The sequence below is a fragment of the Giraffa tippelskirchi genome, chromosome 1, assembly GCF_054371585.1.
Source record: "Giraffa tippelskirchi isolate mGirTip1 chromosome 1, T2T-mGirTip1v1.2.pri, whole genome shotgun sequence".
Classification (NCBI taxonomy): Eukaryota; Metazoa; Chordata; class Mammalia; order Artiodactyla; family Giraffidae; genus Giraffa; species Giraffa tippelskirchi.
The window spans coordinates 177,149,645-177,175,514 of record NC_137275.1 but is presented as its reverse complement, the minus strand read 5'-3'; the positions used below and the strand labels follow the sequence as shown (position 1 = coordinate 177,175,514).

The window sequence follows — 25,870 nt, the reverse complement described above, 5'->3', positions numbered from 1 at the left end:
CCAATGTACAGTTACAGTATTGTCAACCACATGTATGTTGTTTTATGTAGGCAATTCACTAACACCCCTTCTGCCTCTGCATGGTGTGGCTTGTGGGATCTCAGTTCCTTGACCAGGGATCAAACCTGGGCTCCCACAGTGAAAGCACTGAGTCCTATCCCCTGGACCACCAGGGATTTCCTGATAAATCACTTAAAAAAAAAAAAAAAAAAAAACCCAACTCAGGGAATTTCCTGGTGGCCCAGTGGTTAGGACTTGGTGCATTTACTGCTGTGGGTCTGGGTTTGATCCCTGATTGAGGAACTAAGATCTGCAACATGCCCCCGCCCCCCCCCAAAATAGCGAGATAGTCATCTTTTTTTTTTTTTTGAGGGTAAAGGAGGAGGAGTCAAGGATGGCAGGCGTCTGGCTTTGTATTGGGGTGGACGTGGTACACCCCTTCAGTAGGAAAGCACTCATTGAAAGAAAAGATTAAAGGGAAAAAGAGTAGGTTTTGGACAAGTTGAATATGAGATAATACTAGTAAGTGGTTATATATGCAGATCTGAAGCCTAGAGATGGTTTGAAGATGACCCATGTTTTGAAATCCAGCACCTAATGGAATGGGTTGAAGACTTCTTTTTAATGCTGTTGATAAAATTTGACATCTTTTTGCAGGGCTGGGGGAATCAGATTCTCTCCATTCCCTATTCAAAAGTTACATTGATTATCTAAATGTACATCTATGGGAATTCCTTGGTGGTCCAGTGGTTAGGACTGCACCCTTTCCCTGAGGAGGGCACAGGTTTGATCTCTGGTTGGGGAACTAAAATTCCACAAGCTGCGAGGCACAGCCATAAGTAAATAAGTAAACAAGTATACATCCATGAGAGTGCTAGAATAAAGTGTTTTAGAAGCCATAAAGAAGAATGTTGGTAGATTTAAACTCTGGCATGGTAAAAATCACCTTAAAATTAGAAAATAAGCTACATATTGGGAGAAAATATTTGCAGCGAATGTAACAGGTTGAATGAATATCTGTGATAGGCAGAATAATGCCATTCCCGAGCCCGTCTGTCCCCCACCCCAAATGTCCACATCCTAATCCTTGGCACCTATGAGTGTTACGCTATATGGCCAAAGAGAAAGTTGCAGATGGAATTAAGGTTGTTAAGCAACTGACTCGAAGATAGGAAGAGTATCTTGGATTATCAAGATGGGCCCAATTTAATTAAAAGTACCCTTAAAAGTGGGAGAGGGAAGAAAAAGTGACATGATATGAGAAGTTAACTTTCTTTGGTAGCTTTGAAGATGGAGGAGGAGGAATGAGGACAGCCTCTAGAAGCAGCTGGGAAAGACAAGGAATGAACCCCACCTAGTGCCCACAGAAAGAAATACGGCCCTACCAACCTCTTGATTTTATCCCTGTGAGACATATATCAAACTTAACAAACTTTGTGTTGTTTTGTGGTAATTTGTTATGGCAGCAGTAGAAAAGTAATAACTGTATTACAAACTGCAATCGAAAAACAGGTATACGATATGATAGAAATCCAGATGACCACTAAACATAGGAAAAGGGACTAAACTTTTGTGACCTTGGGATGCATGAGCTAAACCTGAAAGAGCAGAGAGCTGACAAGAACTGGCTAGAAAGATAGATTTGTGGATCAAGTAAAGAAAGGGGTCATGCCCAGGACCAATAACAACTGCCTAGCCTCATATCAGTTGTGCTCCTGTGAACAGGTATATTTTTCTTCTGTTGACTTCCTGCAGAGTTTTCCTCAAGGGCAGCACTGGTCTGTGCTTTCCTGGCCTTAACAGCCTCACCCTGTAGAGGACTCCAGGTTGATCATATGTGAATAGCTAGAAAAGAAAGTTAAGCCTATAGAATCCCAAGCTCTCTACTTGTGGGACCCTGATCCTGAGGATATAACAGCTGCAGCAGCATAGGGAATTGACATTCCCAGTACCCCAGACTCCAAAAAAAGACCTGAGTGGGATTTTTCTAGTTCAGCTAGTTTATTAGGATTTCCTTTGTCTCCCCACCCCCCAGCTGGTTTGGCTTCAGGTCTTGGGATACTTATATTGGGTGCCAGTGCTACCAGGCTTTCCTCTGCTGATGGATTTTGTGGGCATGGGTCCATGGGTACCCAGAAACTTGGCTAACATCCTTTGGAGACTGCTGGTAAGGGGAGCAGGAGGTGAGGAGGAAAGATGCTTCTGTCCCCAAGGGCAGGGCTTACAGTGCCTAGGGGCCAGAATGTCAGGAGTTCCCAGCCTTGCCCCTCTCTGACCTTGGGAACTTACATACTTGGAGTGAGGCTTGGGGGAGAGAGCAGTGCGTGGAGAGCTCTGGTCACTGTGCTGAGATCTTCGTGAAAGTCTGCTGACAGGGTTCTCTGCTAATCTGGCCTGAGCTGAGTGGCTTTCTCTTGTAACTATGGATGACCCCAAACTTGGATCTGCTTCTCCATAGTCTCCTTCTTTGGGTTTCCCAGGGCTGGCTCTCTTTTTGGCTGATAGGGCTGAAGCTTTGTCTTGTTTCTTGCCTGAGGCTGGAACCGCAGGGCTCAAGGGCTCTTCCTGGCCCAGACAGTTCTCACCAGCCTCCATGTGAACACATGACTCTTGGGGTGAGATCTGGTACACTGTCTTTGCTTTCATTCTTTGCTCTTTCTGAGACCCTTGTTCTGCCCTGGCAGACTTTTGTGTCTGAAGTTGGAAAGAGAAGTGGGAGTGATAACAGTAGGGGACCTGGACAGGCTGAGTTACTGTGCTTTGAGCTTTGGGGGGATGACAGCTTGAAGAGTGGGGCCGTAGACTTGGGGGATGAGTCTGCTGTGGTGGGCAAGAAGAGAGTTTCCGGGTGGCTTGAGTTGTGGAGCTCAGGGTAAGGGAGCTGCTGAATGATTGACTTGGAGATCTGGAAGCAGGGCTCTGCTGTAGTTTCTCCAGCCTGAGTTCCAACTCCTTACTCCAGTGCCAGGCCTGGATCCCAGAGTAGGTGGGTACCTTTGGGATAGCCTCACCCCGGGAGGATGGAGTCTCTGCGTTAGCCCCTGTTAACAGCCCTCCTTTGGGTAGGCCAAGTTGGTTGGACTCAACCTTCAGAGCTTGAGCTTGGGCAGGAGGCCAGGGTATTGACTGTAGGGGATCCACTGCTGGAGGGTTGGGGTCCTGGGGGATCTCTCTGAGATGTTGCATATTCCTCCTCACAAACTCAAGGTCAATGTGTGGATCTGGTAGAAGAGCAGAGAACCAGGGAGTTGCGGCTGGGAGTTCAGTGGTCCTGCAGTTCTTTGTCTGTTTCACTGTTTCCCCCTCAGGCTTATAGTCACATTTGTCTCCAATAGCCTCACTTGTGTGAGACTTGGACATACAGTTTGGGAGTGGGCTGGGGCCCCACACTGGGGATGCAGGAACCCAACAGATTTCTTTCTGTTCCACGTCCCCCCGAATAGGCTCAGAGTCAGGCTGGACTCCCAAGGAGTTGGCTCCATGTGGGTCTTGGGGTAAGCTGCAGTCTGGGAGCTCCAAGGTCCGGGAGTCCTTTCTCCCTCCTAGGTCCCCACATCTAGCTTCAGATTCAAACGGGACCCCCATAGGGCTAGCTCTGAGGGAATCCAGTACAAGAACCGGGGGTGTGCTGAAGGCCAGAGATGGGGATTCAGAAGCCCAGGAATTCCTGGAATGATCAGTGTCTTTCCATGCAGTTTCTGACCCAGTGAGGCCTCCCACAGGACTGATTCTGTGGTGGTCTAGAACCAGAGCTAGAGATAGGCTGTGGCCAGGGGCTGGAGACTCTGAAGTCCAGAGGTTGTCTCTCTGCTCCATGGCTCCCCTCAAAGTGTTGAAGTCAGACAAGACTGCCTGGACACCTGTGCCTGAGGACTCCAGAGAGGCTGAGGGGAAGCTGGGAGGTGAAACTAGGTCTGCAGAGACCCAAAGATTTTCTTTACTCTCCATGCCCTTCCTCAGAGTCTCAGATTCTGATGGAACACAAGCAGATCTGGTTCCTTGGAGTCCTGGGTTGAGGTCAAAGGCTGGAGGCTCAGAGGCCCAAGGTTTTTTTGAATTTTCTCTGTATCTCCACTGGGGCTCATATCCAGGTGACTCTCCCAGGAGTCTGCCTCCCAGGAGTTCTGGCAGGGGAAGTGGGGGAGGGCAGAGGGCTGACATTGGAGACCCAGAGGCCATAGGGTTCGCTCTGTGTCCCAAGGATCCCCAGAAATCCTTGGTTTCAGAAGGTCCTCCTTCAGGGCTGACTTCCTGGGCTTCTGACAGAGAGTCCAGGGGCTGGCAGGGGGCTGGCATTGAGGGCTGAAAGGCTTGAGTACTCTCTTTATGTCCTGTGGTTCCCCATTGAGTCTTATCTGCAGGTGGAACTCCCAGGTTGCTAGTTCCTTGAGGCTCTATCAAGGGGGCTACAGATTGGCAAGGGACCGAGATCGCAGGCTCAGGGATCTGAGGCTTCTCTCTTTGCCTCATGGTTTCCCAGAGGGCCTCAGATCCAGAAGGGCCTCCAAGAGGGCTGACTCCCTGGCATTCTGGCAGAGAAGCTTGGGTTAGGCTGGTAGCTGGCATTGCTGGCTCAGGGATTTTGGGGTCCTCCTTTTGCTCCATGGTCTGCCATGGGGCCTCAGACCTAGTTAGGGTTCCCAGGAGACTAGAGGGATTCTCTGCTAGGGAGGCAGAGAGTGAGTCTGGAAAGTGTTGTTGGAGGCTAGGATCCCCTGGCACCTTCCACAAGACCTCAGATGAATAGAAGAGCTTAGAGGGTCTGGTTCTTTGAAAGTTAGGCTGTGGGTGCAGAGCTTGATCCCCGGAGACCCAGGGGATCTCTCTCTGCCGCGTAAGCCACTGTGCATCTGCCTCAGTGCCAGATAGGACTCTCTTATGGTCCATGGGAAAGTGGTTAAGATGAAGGGAAAGTGATGGAACAGGAGGGGAAGATGGAGAGGAAAGTTGCTGAGGATCAGAGGCCATCCTTTCCAGACCCTCTGTAGTATGGGCTTCCTGGGTGGGAAGCGGGGTTGGGAAGCAATACTGGGGAAGCAGCAATACTGGGGATCTAGGCAGGAAGGCAAGCTTGTTAAAGAAGACAGAGGGACTAACAGATAGCTTCAAGGGAGAGAGGCCACCTGAGCTCAGGAAGATGGCCTCCAAGGACTCACTGTGCAGAGAGGGCAAACCCCAGAAGAACTGGCTTTTTCTCTCCTGTGGGCGGCTCCCTGATGCTGTTGTGTGCCTCACAGGCAGGTTGGTCAAGATCTGAAAGGTGGGAAAGGATCTGGGAGGGTTTGGGGTCTGCGTGAGTCCTTGCTCTAGTGTGCCTGCAGCCTTGTGGAGGCCTTCAGAATTACAAGATGGCTGGAATGGTGCTGTAGTGACTTGCTCTCCAATAGGAGCTTCTTTAGGAAGAGAACGTGTCTTCAGTGGATCCAGAAATGCCTCCTCTTCCTCCTCTGACTTCTGCTTCCACAGGCGATCAAGGAAAGCCACACGGTACAGAAGTAGTAGGCCCTGGGAAGGGGAGAAAGATACACTCAGGTGTGAAGGCTTTCCAGAGACAGAGTGTATCATGAAGCCCTCAGTCTCTGGTCTACACCCAGAGTGGACAGTCACTCACTGGGGCCCACTCCTGGGGACAATAGTCCCTTACCCATCTGGTGTTAATGGCCATTACCCAGCCACATTTGGAGACCAGCATTCCCTTACATAACTCAACATCTAGGGTCAGTGAGCATTTACCTGGCTTCAAATGTGTTAATGGTAAAACTTACCCGGCCTCACACTTAAGGCTTGTGTGGTCACCTCTTTGGGCCCACATTGATGTCAGTGACTCCTCCCCTGAACTCACATGTGATGAATCGTTTAACCCAGCTGCACTGCTGTATCACTCACCTTGCCTCTCATCTTGTCCCCAGAGTACCAGGGCTGAAGCTGTCGCCATCTCCCAAGCTGCCACCACCTCTGGATCTGCCAAACCATGAACAAAAACAGTGTTATCAGATTCCCTGGACTCTGGAGGCAGCTGCTGCCACAGTGTCTGCAGGCTAGGGCATAGGTCAGCTGGTCCCAGAGGAACCCCACGACCCTCTCAGGCCCACGCGGGTCCTCTGGCAGCCATTCCATTTTCCTCAGTCTAGTGGCAGTTTACCCTGAGGTCATCACTGCATCACAGAACAAAGAACTCCCATCCCCCACATACCTAACAGCAGTCTGTCTGAATTTAGGGCCAAAAAATTGCCCCCACCAGACAACTCATACTTCATTCAGTGAAACCTGAGTGATCCCCTTTTGTCTTGATTCCTAAGATCAGAATTACCTTCAGGCCTTGTGGTTGAGGACATGGATTCTAGCATCAAGCTGCCTTATTCAGATCCTGGCTCTGCCACTTCTTACCTGTGAAGTCAAAAAACTCAATCTTTCAGTGCCTCAATTCTCTCACCTGTAAAATGGGGATAATATTATTACTTAGCACATAGAGTTGTTTTGAAGATTAAATGAAAACATTTATATGCTTAGACTAGTACATAGTATATGCTGTGTGTTAAAATTTTCTTTTGTTGCCATAAATGATCAATAACCAATCTAAAGCGAGATTAGAATAGAGAACAGTTTTATTTGAGTCAAACTGAAGACTAACCCAGAAGACAGCCTCTCATAACTCTGAGGAACTTCTCCCAAGAAGCCTGGTTTTCAGCACAGCTTTATCTCTTGTCAGAATAAAGGACATCAAACATGACAGGGGTACGTATTCTTCCATGTTTCAAAAAAGACGGATTAGCTGGTACACGGAAAGTCAGTATGGCCTTGGTACCTGGAAAGGGAGCCTTATCGTCAAAGGAGTACTGGCATTGGCCTCCCATGAAGGAAGGCATTTATCTCTAACTTCAAAACAGATATTCTTTATTTCTGGACAATGCACCCTTTTCTTCAGTGGTTAAATCAGATGTACAATGTGTGTTTGATAGACTATAAAGTTTAAGTCAAATCATTTATAAGCCAGAATGACTTCCCCAATACCTCAATATGTGAAAATTTTTTCCATCACTTTTATTTTTAAAAAATTTTATTTATTTATTTTTGGCTGTATGCAGGCTTTCTCTAGTTGGCAGTGAGTAGGTTTCTCATTGCCGTGGCTTTTCTTGTTGTGGAGCACAGGCTTTAGGGTGCACGGGTGTCAGTAGTTGTGGCACACGGGCTTAGTTGCCCTGCAGCATGTGGAATTTTCCCAGACCAGGGATCCCCTACATTGGCAAGTAGATTCTTAACCACTGGACAACCAGAGAAGTCCTCTTTCATCACTTTTAAAGTTCCTAATTATTAATATTAAGCCTCATTCCATCTTTAAGAGATGGAGTCTGTTTCCTCTTTTATATCTCATGTCTTTAGGTTGCCCGAGATCTTTTTTGCAAGCATTCATGTTAAGGATGACAGTAAATCAAATGTGCTTGATCTTTTTTTTTTCCATTTGTTCCTCTTTCCCCTAAAACCACCACTCTGTTCCATTTCAACTCCTCTTTTTTAGATCAAACTTCAGTATCTGCCTTTGCAATACAATTCAGTGCTCTCTTCTCACCCTACCCCATCAGCTGCCAGGTTAGTCTGGTAGAAAGACCATGAGTTGAAGTTGAGAAGATGGATTTTCTAGCTCTGTCACTGTTTGGACATGTGATCTTGGGCAAGAAAGCTTTCTCCACTGGTACCATGACTTGGCCTAGATTTATTCATTTACTCAATCCACATATATTTATTAAGTGCCTCCTGTGGATCAGGTATTGTGCTCAGTCTTGAGGAAGCAGATGATAGGGTCTCTGTGCTAAAGTAGTTCCCATTTCAGTGAGGGAAATAGTCAAATAATAGAAGTTAAATAGAGATATACACAGGGTACTGCGGGTAGAGAACATCTAACCAGCTTGGGGGAAGGGAATGGCATGTCAGAGGGTACTTCCCAGAAGAGATCAGTGCTTGGTTTGAAGAGTCAAGAAAATGAGAGTGTAGGAAGCAAGAGGACAATCCAAGCAGTGGGAACAGCCTGTGTAAAAGTGGTGGGGCAGAGAAAGCATGCCCCATTAGGGAAACTGAAGGTGTTTCAGTGCATCTGTTGTATTAGGTGGGGGTAAAGGAAGCAGTAGGATAGATGAGATCACAAAGGGCCCTGAATACCAGACTAAGAAGTTGGCACTTTATCCTGAAGGTGAGGGGAAATAATTGAGAAGTTTTGAGCAGGGAAGAGACAAGATCAAGTTTGTGTCTTGGAAAGAATACTCTGGCTATAGTGAGGGCAAAGAGATTGAAGGCAAGAGATTGGCTAGGGAAACTTTGCTTTAGTTTGGGCAAAAGATGAGGCCTGAACCAAGGCAGTGATGGTGGAGGTGGAGAATAACAGTCAAGTAGAATTCCAGAGTTATAATTGATTAGACTTTGTTACCAGTGGGATGGAGTGGAGTGAGGAGTTGTTTTGCTGAAAGTTTTCACTTTCATCTCAGATTCAAAGGATTTGTTAACAAAGTAAGTCACTTGTTATATACAAATAAATAATACAGATATTTATTAGAGAATTATCTAGCTTACTTTCAACATACTAACATTAAAAGAAAAGAGAAATAGAAAGAGCAGAGAATACATCACCAAATTGGGTTTTGACCAACATCCAGACTTAATCAGCATTGGGAACTCCCATGTCACAGTACATCTGGAGTCCCAGTTGGGAAAGGGTCCCAGGCAGCACGTCCACTCAGTGGGTGAGACTTCAAAGATTGCAGTTTGAGTTCCCGCTTATAATCCCAGGACAATCTGTGACCAGATCGCAGTTCTGGTTTCATATTAATGCTGTTTGTTTTGTTGTGTAAAACTTGGAACGTAGTTAAGACTGGGGCTTTGTTGGCCAGGCCCTCTCCAGGGTCTCATCAATCTCAAGATTTCTCCCTCATCTTATCTATGGTGCTACAAGGCTTGCACTCACAGCAGGTAGTCACAGTCACTCATAGTCAGGGCAGTGTCCAGGCAGGTTAGAAGCAAGGTCAGAGGCTTGCTCTGCTTTTTCTGTGAAGCCTAAACAAGACTATTCAGTTAATTTCCCTAACAGAAATTGAGAATGACTCCAGGGTTTCTGACTTGGGGGACTGGGTGTATTTGTTTGTGCCATTTTACTGAGATAAGTAACACAAACCTGGTGACCAATTTAGGATGACAGGTCAATGTGTTCCATTTTAGACGTTTGCATTTGAGATTCTTGTGACAAGGATATGTTTGTCAGGCAGGAGGCAGTTAGATACATGCACTGAAGCTTGGGGAAACAGTCTATTCAATTCCAGTTCAGTCGCTCAGTTGTGTCCAACTCTTTGCAATCCCATGGAATGCAGCACACTAGGCTTCCCTCTCCATCACCAACTCCCGGAGCTTGCTCAAACTCATGTTCATTGACTTGGTGATGCCATCTAACCATCTCATCCTCTGTCGTCCCCTTCTCCTCCTGCCTTCAATCTTTCCCAGCATCAGGGTCTTTTCCAATGAGTCAGTTCTTCAGGTGGCCAAAGTATTGGTGCTTCAGCCTCAGTCCTTCCAATATATATTCAGGACTGATTTCCTTTAGGATTGACCGGTTTGATCTTGCAGTTCAAGGGACTCTCAGGAGTCTTCTCCAACACCACAGTTCAAAAGCATCAATTCTTCAGCACTCAGCTTTGCTTATGGTCCAACTCTCACATCCACACATGACTACTGGAAAAAGCATGGCTTTGACTAGATGGACCTTTGTCAGCAAAAGTAATATCTCTGCTTTTTAATATGCTGTCTAGGTTGGTCACAGCTTTTCTTACAAGGAGCAAGCATCTTTTAATTGCATGGCTGCAGTCACCATCTGCAGTGATTTTGGAGCCAAAGAAAATCAAGTCTCTCACTGTTTCCATTGTTTCCCCATCTATTTGCCATGAAGTGATGGGACCGGATGCCATGATCTTAGTTTTTTGAATGTTGAGTTTTAAGCCAGCTTTTTCACTCTCCTTTTTCACCTTCATCAAGAAGCTCTTTAGTTCCTCTTTGCTTTCTGCCATAAGGGTGGTGTCATCTGCATATCTGAGGTTATTGATATTTCTCCTGGCAATCTTGATTTCAACTTGTGCTTCATCTAGCCCAGCATTTCGCATGATGTACTCTGCATGTAAGTTAAATAAACAGGGTGACAATATACAGCCTTGACATCCTCCTATCCCAATTTGGAACCAGTCCGTTGTTCCATATCCCATTCTAACTGTTGCATCTTGACCTGCATACAGATTTCGCAGGATGCAGGTACGGTGGCAGGTAAAGCAGTCGATAGGGTATATAAATTTGACAGCTAGCAGTATATATGTAGCAGCAAAAATCATAAAAAGGCTTAAAGATACATACTAAGACTTGGCCCAGACAACGTGGCCAGCAGTTTGTTTCTTGTTGTTTTTTTTTTGTAACTTTTGCACGTGTGCACAGTTGCTCAGTCGTGTCTGACTCTTTGCGACCCCGTGAACTGTAGGCTGCCAAGTTTCTCTGTCCATGGAATTCTCCAGACAAGAATACTGGAGTGGGTAGCCATTCCCTTCTCCAGGGATCTTCCCAACCCAGAGATCAAACCCGCATCTCTCTTTTTTAAATTTATCTATTTTTTATTGAAGAATAATTGCTTTACAGAATTTCGCTGTTTTCTGTCAAACCTCAACATGAATCAACCATAGGTATGCATATACCCCCCCACCCCACTTTGAGACAAACCCGCATCTCTTGCATCTCCTGCATTGGCAGGCAGATTTTTTTTTATCACTATGCCACCTGTGAAGCCAACTTGAATGAGTATCCAACATTATAAGATTAGTAGATTGTACACAATAATATTTTTGGTTAAAATCTGGCAACACAGGCCGCTCATTCCCACCAAGTTAAGAGCATTTAAAGCTAAGCAGAAGGTCCTTTAGTGGCCCTGTGCTTTCCAGTTCACCATGTTCTCCTTGTTAAAGCCAAGGCTAAAGACTAGTTTCTGTTTATATTGTGCTATGATTTTGTTTTCTTACACTTGTCTATTTTTAGTCATTTGTATTATCTCCCTGGTATTTGAGTTTGCTATCTCTGAATGAATAAAGTAAGTTGAGTTCTGATAGGAAATAGAGAAGACAATACTGAATACTTATTCTGTGCCAGCTTATTTACATTTATGGCAGAATAATTTCCCAAGTGCTGTGTGCTACTCATTGTCAAAAGAGATACTCAGTAGGAAGAAAAGATAACTTTGCTCTCCTCTCTTCTAAGAATTATAGGTTTCTTATCTTATGGAATAGTTAATGGGTTTTGAATTTTCTAGTCCCAAATTAAAGTTTCAATACACCTGTTCTACAGCCTTATCCAGGCTCTTGTGTGGGATGAAAATTTAAGGTGCTCTTAACAAGAAGATGGAGGAAGTGCTGGGTTGAAAGAAGAGGAGTTGCCGGAGGATAGCCATGTGTTCAGGGACTAGAGAAAAGAGATGTTGCAATAGGCTCCATGAGTGACAGAAGTCAATTAGGAGGCTGGACTTCCCTGGTGGTAGAGTGGTAAAGAATCTACCTGCCAATGCAGAAGACTCAAGTTTGATCCCTGGGTCAGGAAGATCCCCTGGAGAGGGAAATGGCAACCCACTCCAGCACTCTTGCCTATAGAATTTGATGGAGAGAGAAGCTTCATGGGCATAGTCCATGGTGTCACAAAGAGTTGGACATGACTGAGTGACTGAGCAGGCATGCCAGGAAGATTCCACATGCTGTGGAACAACTAAGCCTATGTGCCACAATGACTGAGCCTGCACTTTAGAGCCTGGGAGCTGCAACTACTGAAGCCTCAGTGCTATAACTGCTGAAGCCCCTGTGCCTAGAGCCTGTGCTCTGCAACAAAAGAAGCTGCCACAATAAGAAGCCTGTGCAGCGAAACTAGAGAGTAGCTCCCACTCTCTGCATCTAGGAAAAGCCTGAGGACAGCGAGGAAGACCCAGCACAACCAAAAATAAATAAATAAAAAATTTTAAAAAGTCAGTTGAGAGGTAGCAGGACTTCTCATAGGGAGAGCTGGTTTAATGATTAGGGGACTAAATATTTAGATGCTGATGTACACACTTGGCAGAGATGCTGTGGAGTCACTTGCCTTTGTGTGGACTGTATGAGTTCAGACAATGCACATCCCAGTGGCAACCATGACAGACTCAAGACCCGAGGTTCTTTCCTAAACGTTTTTGTTTGGTTTGGTCAATGTATATACCACACTAAAGAGGGGGAAAAACCCTGCTCCCACACCAATTATGATTAATATTAGATATCTTACAACCCTGATAAATAAGAGTTTCGAGCCAGATTTAGTTTAACTTAGAAAAATTAAGTAATGTAATGTTTCTTGTGCCTCAGTTTTGTGGGATAAATTTATACTCTAACATAACTATCTCATTTAATCTTTACAACCCTTTAAAGTAGGTATTATTATATTTTTTCAACATAGAATCTGTGACACAAAGAAATTAACATATTATTATTATATCTAAATATCTGTGTATCCATAGTATACAGATATTCTAGAAGGCAGAGTTAGAGATTGAGAACCCCTTTGTATTGTAAGGAATCATTTGGGTATATGTGACAGAAATTAAAATCCAACCAGTGTAAATAAATGGGAATGTATGATTCATATCTGAACAGTCCAGGGGTAGGGGTGGCTTCAGGCAATAGGATTGATGCAGGGATTCAATATGATGTCATCAGGATTCAATTTTCATTTTTTTCCTCTCTTTTTCTTTTTTTGGCTGCATTGCATGGCTTGCAGGATCTTAGTTCCCTGATTATGGATCGAGCCCATGCCCCCTGTAGTGGAAGCTCGGAGTCCTAACCACTGGACCACCAGACAATTCCCCCGTTTCCATTTCTTGACTCTCTGTCTTATGTGCTAACTATTTTCAGGTGTTGTGTGGTAGCAAGTTCAAGTGAAGCTGAAAATGTGGTGTTGCTGTGACAATATTGTGCTTACGGATTCCAGTTGGTCATGTATCCATCACTGAACTACTCACTGAACTGCACACAGGGGAATAGAATGCTTCATCTGACAGGTCTGAATCATACACTCACTCCTGGAGTAAGGGTGTGGAGGGAAGAACACTCCACCTGCACGTGGACTGAGACCAAAGAAGCAAGGGCATAGTCATTCCTCCAGGAGCCATAGACATACTGTTTTTGGAAAGGTGCATGCCTGCTGGCACCAAAACAAGATGGTATAAAAGAGATGTCCACTACAGCTCTCTCTAACTACCCTATTCTGTTTTCTGGCCCAGAGCCATGCCAGATCTTTTGAGATCTGAGGCGTAAATTGAAATATGAATGCAATGCAGATCCTCTGAAGGTTGGGGAAGGGGCTGGATAGATTTCCCTCCCTTGAAGGAGGGAAATCTATGGGGGACCCAAACATCAGTGTGGATAGCCCTATTCAATGACCTAGACTCAGTTCCTAGACATTTTCATCTCAGAGTCCTTTACCTCTGCTCCTCTCCAACTATGGCCATATCTGAAGCATCATCACCAGGAAACACTCTACTTTCTGAAATAATATAGTCTTACATCACCCTCTAACTTCAACCTCTAGATTTATCCGAAAATGCCAACTCTTCAACCTTCTCAGGTTATCTAGTCCATTGATCTTTCCACTTTCTCCCCGTCCATAAACAACCTCTTGCCTTTATTTCCTCCCTCTCCAAGACAGACTTCATGGTTCATCACCTAATCAACATTCATCAATTCAATCTGGGAAAATCCCATCTCGATGCCAGAGCTGCTCTTTAGGAAAGCAGAGCTTAGCATTATTGGATAAAATCATATATATAGGTAAGTTGGTGCCACCATAAATTCATGGTCTATGACTAATGGTCAAATCCATTATTACTTGCAATGCATTTATTTATGCATTCCATTTATTAAGGGCCTGCTATGTGCTAGGCACTGTTCTAAGTATTTGGGATACATGGGTGATCAGAACAGGCAAGGCTTCCCTGGCAGTCCAGTGATTAGGACTCAGAGGGGGTTTGATCCCTGATTGGGGAACTAAATCCCCACAAACCCCATCATGTGGGACACACACACAACAGGAAGCAAAGCTTCTTGACCATGGTGCTTATGTACTTTATTTCTTAGTAAATTCTCCCACTCTACTCAAAATCAATTCAAACCTTCTTTAATTTTCTCCACTTCTTTCTCTCCCGGCCCCTAACATATATGACAGAGCTCTACTTTTCAGAGAAACCAGGAGCCATCCTATGAGAACTTTGCATCATCCCAAATCATTGCCTCCAATCTCCTTTCTTCCTGCTCTAGTGAAGTGTTCCTCTGGGAGACTTTCCTTGATGCCCCCAAGCTAGGACAGGTGCCCTCATCCTCTCCTCCTCCACAGGCACTTTCCACACTAGACTGTAACTTGTTTCTTAATTATCTGAGGGCAGGGACCTTGTCTATCCAGTTCACTGCTTTAACCTCAGCATCAGGCGTTTAGCTTGGGCTTCCCTTGTGGCTCAGCTGGTAAGGAATCTGCCTGCAATGTGGGAGGACCTGGGTTCGATCCCTGGGTTTGGAAGATCCCCTGGAGAAGGGAAAGGCTACCCACTCCAGTATTCTGGCCTGGAGAATTCCACGGACTACAGCCCATAGGGTCGCAAAGAGTGGGACACGACTGAGTGACTTTCACTTTCAGGCGCTTAGTACATAGTTGGAGCTCAGTACCCTACCGGTGACTGAATGAAAGGACGAGATTTCCGGAGAGGGCCTGCTTGGTACCCGGCGGGGCCCACCTCAAGACTGTCTCCTCAGGCTTCCTGGAGGCCACCAGCAGACAACAGCTCAGGATGCTGAAGTAAGCATACTTGAGATCAGGGAGCACAGCTAAGATTCGGGCAAGGCTTTTCGGACACCTCAGGGCCCATTCCGGGGCAGGACTCCTTTATCTTCTAGGCCTCTGGGTGGGGCGGCTGCGCCCAGGTCCCTCCGTAGAGCGCGCCAGCTTAGACATGCGGCCGTAGGTTTGGCGTCCTAAAACTGACCAACTCGTTTTTCTCCCTTTCCCCGACCCCTCTTTCCTCTTCCTCCTCCCTTTTCCTCTTCCCACCTCCTCCAGAAGGATGTGCCAAACGAAGGGCCAGCAACCCAGCTCCAGTTGCAGCACCGCGGGATCAACACGCTCTGTTCCCTGCACCTGAGGGGCCCAGTGTCCCAAAATGTCAGGACTGTTCTGTACTGTGTAACCTGAAGGAACCGCCCCTCCAGGAGGGATTGGCGTCCTCGGGAGGGTGAAGCTCATGTCCAGGAGGATTGTTTCAGGTGGGAGGACGAAGCGGCGAGGCCGCGGGCAGTAGGAGCAAAGGGCAGGGCAGGCCTCAGCCGTTAACGCAGGTGTGGGTGCGCAGAAGTGAGGGCCCATCCTGAGGGGCTCGCCGACAGGCTTCTAGAGGGGAATCCGAAGCAACTACCTTCAAATCTCTTGCTGCATTTTTTGGGGGGGCTTCTACGTGTCAGGTCCTGTATTTGGTAGGCACTCTAGCTGTATCCTACTAGAGATAGGAGGAAATGTTACTTTTTAAATTTTGGCTATCTCAGGTCTTAGTTGTGGCACCCAGTGGCTCCAGAGTGCACGGCTCAGCTGCTCCCAGTCTTGTGGAATCTTATTCATTGACCAGGGCTCAAACTCACATCCTCTGCATTGCAAGGCAAACTCTCAACCACTGGACCACCAGGAAAGTCCCCAGAAATGTTACTGGGGAAAAAAAAAGTTTATTTACTTATGTCCACTAAAAAGATGCACAACGTAAGAGCTGTGAATTAAGTTTTATTTGGGGTAAAATGAGGGCTGCAGTGTAGCATACAGCACCTCAGATATCTCTGAGAGACTGATTCAAAGAGGCAGTAGGGGAAGGTCAGTGTATAAAATTTTGGTGAAAGGAGAGTTAACGTAATCAAGTCCTTTATGAAAGGTTTTCTGCTAGTCACTGTGAAGGGATTTAGTACTTTTCTAGATATGAAGAGATGTAAACATTGGGATCATGAAATAAGTTCCTAACAAAGACCTGTTCCACCAGTTTCCCTGGAGCACAGAGTGCCTCACTTTCCACCCTGAATTCTTGTTAGGGGGTATTGAAAGTTGGCAGCTGCAGCAGCACAGGTAGATGGCAAATGCCCTTGTTGTTGTTTAGTCACTGACAAATGCTCTTGGCAAGTGCCAATTTGTAGTAGTAGTAGTTGCTCAGTCATGTCCGACTCTTTGCGACCCCATGGACTGTGGCCCACCAGGCTCCTCTGTCCGTGGGATTCTCCAGGCAGGAATACTGGAGTGGATCTCCAGAGGATCTTTCTGACTCAGGGATCAAACCTGGGTCTCCCGCATTGAGGCAGACTCTTTACCATCTGAGCTACAGGGAAGATCAGCCAATTTGTAGTTGACACTTATTTTTGGTTATGCTGGGTCTTCATGATACGTGGGCTTTCACTAGTTGCAGTAGCAGGGGCCACTGTCTAGTTGAGGTTCGTGAGCTTCTCATTGCGGTGGCTTCTCTTGTTGCACACCATGGGCTCTAGTAGTTGCTTCCTGTGGGCTCTGAGGAATGTGGTATCTTCCCCAACCAGGGTTTGAACCCATGTCCCCTGCATTGGCAGGTGGATCTTATCCACTGCACCATGAGGGAAGTCCTGCATATTTCTTACATACAATATCAGATCAAATTTAGTGTTTGAAAACTTACTGTAGAATAAGCATTTCCATATATTGTAAAAGATTGGGTAAATATGATTTTTTGGAGAAAACTTTGGTGTTTATTTTGTGGTATTTGATTCAGCTAATGTTGACATGATAAAGAGTTGATGTTAGAAAGAACTAAGTCTTTAAAATGTGAATTTTATTTATTTTTGGAATACATATATTTACATGGCAAAAACAAAACCTGTGTGTCCCAACACAGGGGGAAATGGAGAGGAGTTTTATGCAATGGTGCAAAATGAAGCAGGGCAAAGGCTAACAGAGTTTGCCAAGAGAATGCACTGGTCATAGCAAACACCCTCTTCCAACAACACAAGAGACAACTCTACACATGGACATCACCAGAGGTCAGTAACGAAATCAGATTGATTATATTCTTTGCTGCCGAAGATGGAGAAGCTTTATACAGTCAACAAAAACAAGACCAGGAGCTGACTGTGGCTCAGATCGTGAACTCCTTATTGCCAAATTCAGACTTAAATTGAAGAAAGTCGGGAAAACCACTAGACCATTCAGGTATGACCTAAATCAAATCCCTTATGATTATACAGTGGAAATGACGAATAGATTCAGGGGATTAGATCTAATAGACACAGTGCCTGAAGAACTATGTATGGAGGTTCATGACATTGTGCAGGAGGCAATGATCAAGATCCCTCCAAGAAAAAGAAATGCAAAAAGGCAAAATGGTTGTCTGAGGAGGCCTTACAAATAGTTGAGAAAAAAAAGAAGAGAAGATAAAGGCAAAGGAGAAAAAGGAAAGATATACCCATCTGAATGCAGAGTTCCAAAGAATAGCAAGGAGATATAAGAAAGCCATCCTTAGTGATCAACACAAAGAAATAGAGAAAAACAATAGAATGGGAAAGACTAGAGATCTCTTCAAGAAAATTAGAGATACCAAGGGAGCATTTCATGCAAAGATGGGCACAATAAAGTACAGAACTGATATGAATCTAACAGAAGCAGAAGATATTAAGAAGAGGTGGCAAGACACAGAAGAACTATACAAAAAAGATCTTCACGACCCAGATAATCATGATGGTATGATCACTCACCTAGAGCCAGACATCCTGGAGTGTGAAGTCAAGTGGCCCTAGGAAGCATCAATGCGAACAAAGCTAGTGGAGGTGATGGCATTCCAGTGGAGCTATTTCAAATCCTAAAAGATGATGCTGTGAAAGTGCTGCACTCAATATGCCAGCAGATTTGAGGGCCATGTGCTCAGCAGTAGCCACAGGACTGGAAAAGGTCAATTTTCATTCCAATCCCAAAGAAAGGCAATGCTAAAGAATGTTCAAACTACTGCACAATGGCACTCATCTCACAGGCTAGCAAAGTAATACTCAAAATTCTCCAAGCCAGGCTTCAACAATACATGAACCAAGAACTTCCAGATGTTCAAGCTGGTTTTAGAAAAGGCAGAGGAACCAGAAATCAAATTGCCAACGTCCATTGGATCATCAAAAAAGCAACAGTTCCAGAAAAACATCTACTTCTGCTTTATTGACTACACCAAAGTCTTTTATGTGGATCACAACAAACTATGGAAAATTCTTAAACAGATGGGAATACCAGGCCACCTGACCTGCCTCCTGAGAAATCTGTATGTAGGTCAAGAAGCAACAGTTAGAACCAGACATGGAACAACGGACTAGTTCCAAATTGGGATAGGAGGAAGTCAAGGCTGTATATTGTCACCCTGTTTATTTAACTTATATGCAGAGTATATCATGCGAAATGCTGGGCTGGATGAAACACAAGCTGGAATCAAGATTGCTGGGAGAAATATCAATAACCTCAGATATGCAGATGACACTACTCTTATGACAGAACACAAAGAGGAACTGAAGAGCCTCTTGATGAAACTGAAAGAGGAGAGTGAAAAAGCTGGCTTGAAACTCAACATTCAAAAAACTTAGGTAATGGCAAATAGATGGGGAAACAATGGAAACAGTGAGAGACTTTATTTTCTTGGGCTCCAAAATCGCTGCAGATGGTGACTGCAGCCATGAAACTGAAAGATCCTCCTTGGAAGAAAAACTATGACCAACCTAGACAGCATATTAAAAAGTAGAGACATTACTTTGCCAACAAAGGTCCATCTAGTCATAGCTGTGGTTTTTCCAGTAGTCTTGTATGGATGTGAGAGTTGGACTATTAAGAAAGCTGAGCACTACAATATTGTAAAGTAATTAGCCCCCAACTAAAATAAATGAATTTATTAAAAAAAAAAAAAAAAGCTGATTGCTTAAAAATTGATGCTTTTGAACTGTGATGTTGGAGAAGACTCCTGAGAGTCCCTTGGACTGCAAGGAGATTAAACCAGTCCATCCTAAAGGAAATCAGTCCTGAATGTTCATTGGAAGGACTGATGCTGAAGCTGAAACTGCAGTACTTTGGCCACCTGACTCGAAGAACTGACTCATCGGAAAAGACCCTGATGCTGGGAAAGATTGAAGGCAGGGGGAGAAGGGGACGACAAAGGTTGAGATGGTTGGATGGCATCACTGAGTCAATGGACATGAGTTTGAGCAAGCTCCTGGAGTTGGTGATGGACAGGCAAGCCTGGCGTGCTGCAGTCCACGGGGTCACAACGAGTCAGACAGGACTGAGGGACTGAACTAAACTGAACTTTTCGAAATGGTTCAAGGGTGGGTTGTTGGAAAGGATCACGGTGTGTGCAGGACCCGAATTCCTCTAATCTGGCCTTAGGTGTTCTTCTGATGAGCTTCTGTGATTCTGGAGGTTATCAAACTGACTTCTCTGCAATGAAAATGCTTCATCTAGTAGTTATCATCTTCCACAGGTGGAGCAGTGGTAAAGAATCCGCCTGCCAATGCAAGAGACACAGGAAATGCATGTTAGATCCCTGGATCGGGAAGATCCCCTGGAGTAGGAAATGGCAACCCACTCCAGTATTCTTGCCTGGAAAATCTCATGGACAGAGGAGCCTCGCAGGCTACAGACCATGGGGTCAAAAAGAGTTGGACATGACTGAGCACACACACATGTCATTAGTTTTGCAGAAGAGCTCAAAAACAGTTATATGTGTATCCCTTGAGGCAGAACCTGGATCCTGTCCCAAGGCTGCACTATTGTTTCTTCACTGCTCCTCCCTGGTCTCTGCATCCCTTCCCTTCCCTGATTAGCAACTGTTTGAACCTGCCTTTTGGCACTCAGGAGAGGTCATGGAGGCTGAAGCCTATTTCCTACAAGCAGGAAATGGGAAACACAGAAAAACTTCCTTGCCCTGGAGCCACATATGGTCCTGCTTGGTTTCACATTCCTAGTGTCACCAGAGACAGATTGGATTTTTTTAATTGACTCCGGTTTCCAGCATGCAGATTTGTTCACATGTTCAATATATAGTCCTTTTGATTGCCTGGTTTTATGTGCAGTTCTCAGATTCAGCTCCCTATACTTTGTCAGTTCTAAACACTATTCCTCATTGGTGCTGACAACCAACAAAGCTTTAGATTTCTGGGTTGGGCATATTTTTAGGGCAACCTTAGTATCTGTGTTCTGGTGGCTCAGATGGTGAAGAATCTGCCTGCAATGCAGGAGACCTAGGTTCGATTCGTGGATTTAAAATTAGTTTTTTTTTAAATCAAAGTAATGTATGCATATGGTTTTAAAAGTCAGATAGTAATTTCTTTTAACAAAAAGCAGGCTTGGGAATTCCCTGGTGGTCCAGTGGTTATGACTTGATGCTTTCACTGCTGGGCCCTGGGTTCAATCCCTGGTTGGGTATCTAAAATCCCACAAGCCAAGCAGAGTGGCCAAGGGGGGGTAAAAAGACAGATTCTTTGTTTGCCCCACCTTCTTCTACTGTAAGCTTTGCTTATCAGAGGTAACAACTATATGTTCTTTTGGCTATTTTTTTGCATTGTTCACATCTTGTTTTCTTTCTTTCTTATTTTTAAATAATATACTTTTACCAATATTTCTTGACTTGTTAATTTTAGACAGTATATGTTGATTTTTAAATTATAGATGATTTACAGTGTTGTGTTAATTTGTTCTGTACAGCAAAGTGGTTCAGTGGTATACATATGTATTTTTTCATGTTCTTTTCCATTATACTTATTACGAGATACTAAATATAGTTCCTTGTGTCATATAGTAGGTCTGTGTTTATCTATTTTATATGAAGTAGTTTGTATCTGTCCCAAACTCCTAATTTATCCCTCCTCCACCTCCTTTCCCCTTTGGTAATCAGAAGTTTGTTTTCTATCAAACACTTGATTTTAAATGTGTTACAGGACATGATCCATTTTCTCATAAATATTTTAAAATATTTATATAGAAATCTCAAGTTTTTAACAACAAACACAATTGTTTGTGTATTCTTTGGCATGTTAATAGTTATTATGCCATTATTGTCCCCATAATATTATGTGTAATAATGTGCACTGAAATTGCCTTTGACAAATGATTTCCTTTATATTGTGTAGAGGAAATTCACTTTTAAATGAATCCTCACAGTTGACTACAGAGTGAGACCCAAGGTTCAATGAGGGTCATCACCAATCTGCAAAGGTCTGTTGTGAAAGAATGTTTCTGAGTGATAAGCATCAAAAGAATGCTGTACAGCAGAGAAAAATGAAAAAGCTGGTGGTCACATACAAAATTTTTAATTGACAATATTAAGAGACATTTGAGCAAATATTAAGAGCAAATTTGAGGGACTTCCCAGGTGTTCAGTGGTTAAGACTTTACCTTCCAATGCAAGGGGTGCAAGTTCAGTCCCTGGTAGGAGATCTAAGATCCCACGTGGGACCTCACGGCCAAAAAAACCCCATAAAACAGAAACAATATTGTAACAAATTCAATAGACTCTAAAAATGGTTCACGTCAAAAATTCTTCAAAAAAAAGAGCAAATTTGATCAGAAATTTCAACAGTCATTTCAACATGTAAGCAATATGAAAAAATTATTATTGAGACATCTTACATCCTTATTTGGTACTGTATTTAAAATCCAGTGTATATTTTACACTTACAGCACATCTTAGTTCAAACTAGCCACATTTCAAAGTGCTTCAGCCATTGTGGCTAGAAGCTACTGTACGTGATAACACAGGATTAAATTGTGAAGATAGTTCAGGATACTTATAGGAGAATAGTCTTTCAACACACATTCATCACACACCTTCTCAGATATCTCTGGTTCACATGTTTCCTTTGCGATTGAGCTGATCTGCAGAGCAGTGCTGAGATGCTAGAGTCTAAGCTCTTTGCTGCTGCTGCTGCTGCTAAGTCGCTTCAGTCGTGTCTGACTCTGTGCGACCCCATAGAGGGCAAGCCACTAGGCTCCACCATCCCTGGGATTCTCCAAGCAACAACACTGGAGCGAGTTGCCATTTCCTTCTCTGCTAAGCTCTATACTCAGGGGGTAAAATCCTATTGAATGGAAACATTCATGCCCTTGTTGATCTGAGATTATTTACCCTTTTCATTAAGGATTGTAGTGACGTGTTCAGTCATGGCCAACTCTTTGTCACCCCATGGACTATAGCCCACCAGGCTGCTCTGTCCATGGAATTTTCCAGGCAAGAATACTGGAGTAAGTTGTTATTTCCTTCTCCATCATTAAGGACTACTAACTAAAAAATCAACTGAGGATCACATACAGAAAACATTTGTTTGAGATTTTCAAAGGAGAAAAAAATAGAAAATACTTTAATCATTTTGAAAATGATTTCTGGATAAGAACTCACAATTTCAGTAATTCAATGTAGAAAATCATATTGTTCACATATAATAAATGTCTGCAACTTGCCTAGAGAGAGGAGAATAAGAATTGAGTCCAAGCCCCTCATTCCTTTTTGTTTTTCAGCATCAGTGCAGAAGGAAGAGGAGCAAAGAGGGAGCATTTGGTAGGTAAGGATCTGACTGTTCAGTCCATAGCACTCAAGGGTTAACCTTAATCTCTCCTTTTCATGACCCAGGTCCACATCCACAGTCTCTAAGGATGTCAGCTGCTAGAGCTCAACCCTCTTAGAAAATGAAGTTCTCCTCAGGGAGAGTCATGGGAAGGAGTTAGAACCAAGCACACTTCATCGGTTCCCTGCTAGGTCCGTCCTGGGAGTGGAAGTACGGTGGAGCTGGCCGGTGGGTCTTGCCCACCAGGTGGCAGTGTGAGACACAGTGGAATGGAAATCTATAGACAGGCCTTTTGGGTCCTGATTTGGGACAAGTTGTTTTAACTTTCCCAAGGCTCAGATTCCTCCTTGAGTTACACTTGACCTTCATCCCTCACAGCGTGGTTATGAGGATCAGATGGGATAAAGTACAAAACACTATTCCATACTTGAGCCTCTCTACTGTTGTCACTGTTTGACCTTGTGTACTAATGCTTGGGGCTCTTGGAGTCTAGTCTCTCAAGAGCCTCCCCCAGAGAACAGTTTTGCTGAGCCTCCTACAAGATCCTTTGCTTCTACCTTCACTACATTAGACCAAGTCTCCCAGTTACCGAGGAAAATTTGCCAGAAAGAGTGCATGTGACATGAGACCTGCTTGCTCTTTGGGAAAGCAGGTATTGATGAATCTCTTCTCCTATTCCCTTCTTCCTAGCATGGCCTCTTGTGGTGGCAGGACCCCCATGCAGCCGAGGTTGACACGAGAAGGTAATCCTATAGGGAAGGGAATGTGAGAGAAACCCCTCCTTGAGGAATAAAAGAAGCATCTTGAAGTCAGTGACATGGGGAATGTGACTCCTGCCAGCCTTGCTGTGTCCCTTTATCCCCATTCAGTTTGTGCATCTTGTCTTCTGCAGCCATCTGGGAAAACTTCTTGATGAGAGCAGTTTGTAGCGAGATCCCTGCTGAGAGGATCGCAATAGGGTGACCGTGGAAGCTGATCTTCTGATGCTTAAGTAGGTTGGGAAGCTGCTGTGTCTTCTGTGTCCCTTTGGCTATGTCCCCTGGTTCTCTGCCTGAGCCAACTTCTCTCCCCTTCTCTGGCATCCCCACTCTCAACAGACCCTTTTGAAAACCAATTAAGAGCCCCTCTTGAGTGAGCCCTCTCACAATGTCTTATTTATCCCTCTGTCAGCCTGAGGACCTATGGAAACCCATCTTCCCACACTGTACCCATCTTAGCTCATTGTCTCCCTTCCTTTAATTGTAGCCCAACATCACAGTGGGCCTTAGGCCTACATTACCCTTATAATTCACATCAGTGGCCTTCTTTCTGTTAGAGGTCACTCTGACATTTGTCCCCATATTTTCACCCATCTATTTTTCTCATCCTCTGAAACTTTATTTCTTCCTCCTGTGGAGCTTTCCAGGCCACTGGGTACCCTCCTTGCATTTTAATTCACTTAACGTTCTTTCACTCCACCCCTAACTTTTACCTTTGTTCCAGGATTGCTGCTGCTAGACCCTATCGCTCCTCAAACTCTCAAGACTGAGACTCTCTTTATTATCAGTCTTTTCATTACTCTCACCACTTTTTGGCCACCAGAACTTTTTGCCACTAATTCCTACCTTCTTACTGGATTATCTTCCACCTCTAAAATTTGCCTTTTCCCCTCTTCCTTCAGAGCACACTCAGGTCCTATTCTCTGATAGACTTTGTGTCTGGACTATTTTACCTCACCTGACTCCTGACTCAGGATATCAACCCTTACACATGAATCTCTTTATTCATTTTTTAAAATATTATTTCTACAAATTGAGATATAGTTCCCATAGCATAGAATTCACCCTAAGAAGTGTACAATCCGTAGTTTTTTATATTCTCGAGGTTGTGCAATCACCACCACTAATTCCAAAACAAATTCTTCATTTCAACAAAAGTTATGTCATTGACATACTGCTCATTCCTCCCTTCTCCCAGCCCCTGGCAATCACTAATATACTTTCAGTCTCTGTGGATGTGCTTGTTCTACATATTTCATATAAGTGGAATATACAACTAAAATTTTGTATCTAGCTTCTTTCACATAACATAAGATGTTCAAAGTTTATCCTTGTTGTAGCATGTACTACTACTTCATCTCTTTTTTATGGCTGAATAATATTCCACCAAAACATTTGCATTTCCCAGCAATGAACAAGAGTTTCCTCTTGACCAATGATGTTGACACTTCTCATGTGTTTGTTGGCTACATAAATAGTTTGGCAAAACTTCTATTCAAGTCTTTTGCCTATTTTAAAATTGGGTAGATTGTCTTTTTGTTGTTGAATTTAAGAGTATGTTATGTATTCTGGATACTAAACCCTTATAAATATATGATTTGCAAATACTTTATCCCATTCTATGAGTTATCTGTTCACTCTCTTGATAGTGTCCTTGGAAGCACAAAAGTTTTTAATTTTGTTGAAGTCCAGTTTTTCTATTTTTCCTTTGGTTGCTCAAAAATTTGGTGTCATATCTAAGAATCCACTGCCAAATCTAAAATCATGAAGAGTTACTTCTGTGAGTTTTTCTAAGAGTTTTACGGTTTTAATTCTTATATTTAGGTCTTTGATCCATTGTTGTTTGATGTTTGATGTTGTTGTTTCTTTTAAGTCAGTTAGTTAATTTTTATTGAGATACAATTGACACATAATATTGTACTAGTTTATTTATTTGTTTGTACTGTGTAGTGTTCACCAACCAGGGATCAAACCTGTGCCTGCTACATTGGGAGTGTGGAGTCTTAACCATTGGACCACCAGGGAAGTCCAACACTGTATAGTTTTACATGTAGACTTCATTGTTTTTATTATAATAAAATACACATAACATGGTATTTCTCATTTAACCATTCGTAAGTGTACAATTTAGATTCAGGAATTAGATACACTCACAATGCTGTATAATGATCACTAGCATCTACTAAAACCTTTTCATCTTCCTCAACATAAACTATGTACCCATTAAATAATAACTCTTTCTTCTTCCCCTTCTCGGAACCCCAGCTTCTGGTAGCCTTTATTCTACTTTCTATCCCTGTGAATTTGCCTACTCTAGGTACCTCTAATAAGTAGATTCATATAATATTTGCCCTTCTGTGTCTAGTTAATTTCACATGTTTTAAGGATTCACCCATGTTATTGCATATATAAAAATTTTCACTTCTCTTTTGGTTGACTTATATTCCATTGTGTGTATATATA

The 25,870-nt window shown here is 43.8% G+C and overlaps 1 protein-coding gene and 1 long non-coding RNA gene across 8 annotated transcripts; one reads left to right on the top strand and one right to left on the bottom strand.

Annotated features, from left to right (window-relative positions):
• Positions 1-1,982: 1,982 nt before the first annotated feature.
• On the bottom strand, positions 1,983-6,129 carry SPATA31G1 (SPATA31 subfamily G member 1). 4 transcript variants are annotated; one of them, XM_081506804.1, is made up of 3 exons: positions 5,887-6,129; positions 4,842-5,505; positions 1,983-4,391 (listed from the first exon to the last, which is right to left on the bottom strand). In XM_081506804.1, the coding sequence occupies exons 1-3, from the start codon at positions 6,115-6,117 to the stop codon at positions 2,047-2,049; spliced, it is 3,240 nt and encodes a 1,079-aa protein (XP_081362930.1). In that variant the 5' UTR covers positions 6,118-6,129; the 3' UTR covers positions 1,983-2,046. The 4 variants fall into 4 exon arrangements, with proteins under 4 accessions (XP_081362930.1, XP_081362921.1, XP_081362928.1 ...); XM_081506795.1 differs by having other exon boundaries at positions 1,983-5,505; XM_081506802.1 differs by having other exon boundaries at positions 1,983-5,505; positions 5,971-6,129.
• Positions 6,130-6,189: 60 nt separating this feature from the next.
• LOC145512864 (uncharacterized) lies at positions 6,190-25,019 on the top strand. Of its 4 annotated transcripts, XR_014058874.1 has the most exons (8): positions 6,190-6,735; positions 12,936-13,081; positions 13,729-13,850; positions 14,710-14,868; positions 15,130-15,332; positions 22,603-22,646; positions 23,340-23,392; positions 23,542-25,019. It is a non-coding gene; the product is annotated as an uncharacterized LOC145512864 (long non-coding RNA). The 4 variants fall into 4 exon arrangements; XR_014058875.1 differs by lacking the exon at positions 23,542-25,019 and having other exon boundaries at positions 22,603-22,642; positions 23,340-23,461; XR_014058876.1 differs by lacking the exons at positions 6,190-6,735; positions 23,542-25,019 and adding an exon at positions 8,186-8,499 and having other exon boundaries at positions 23,340-23,465.
• Positions 25,020-25,870: the final 851 nt, after the last annotated feature.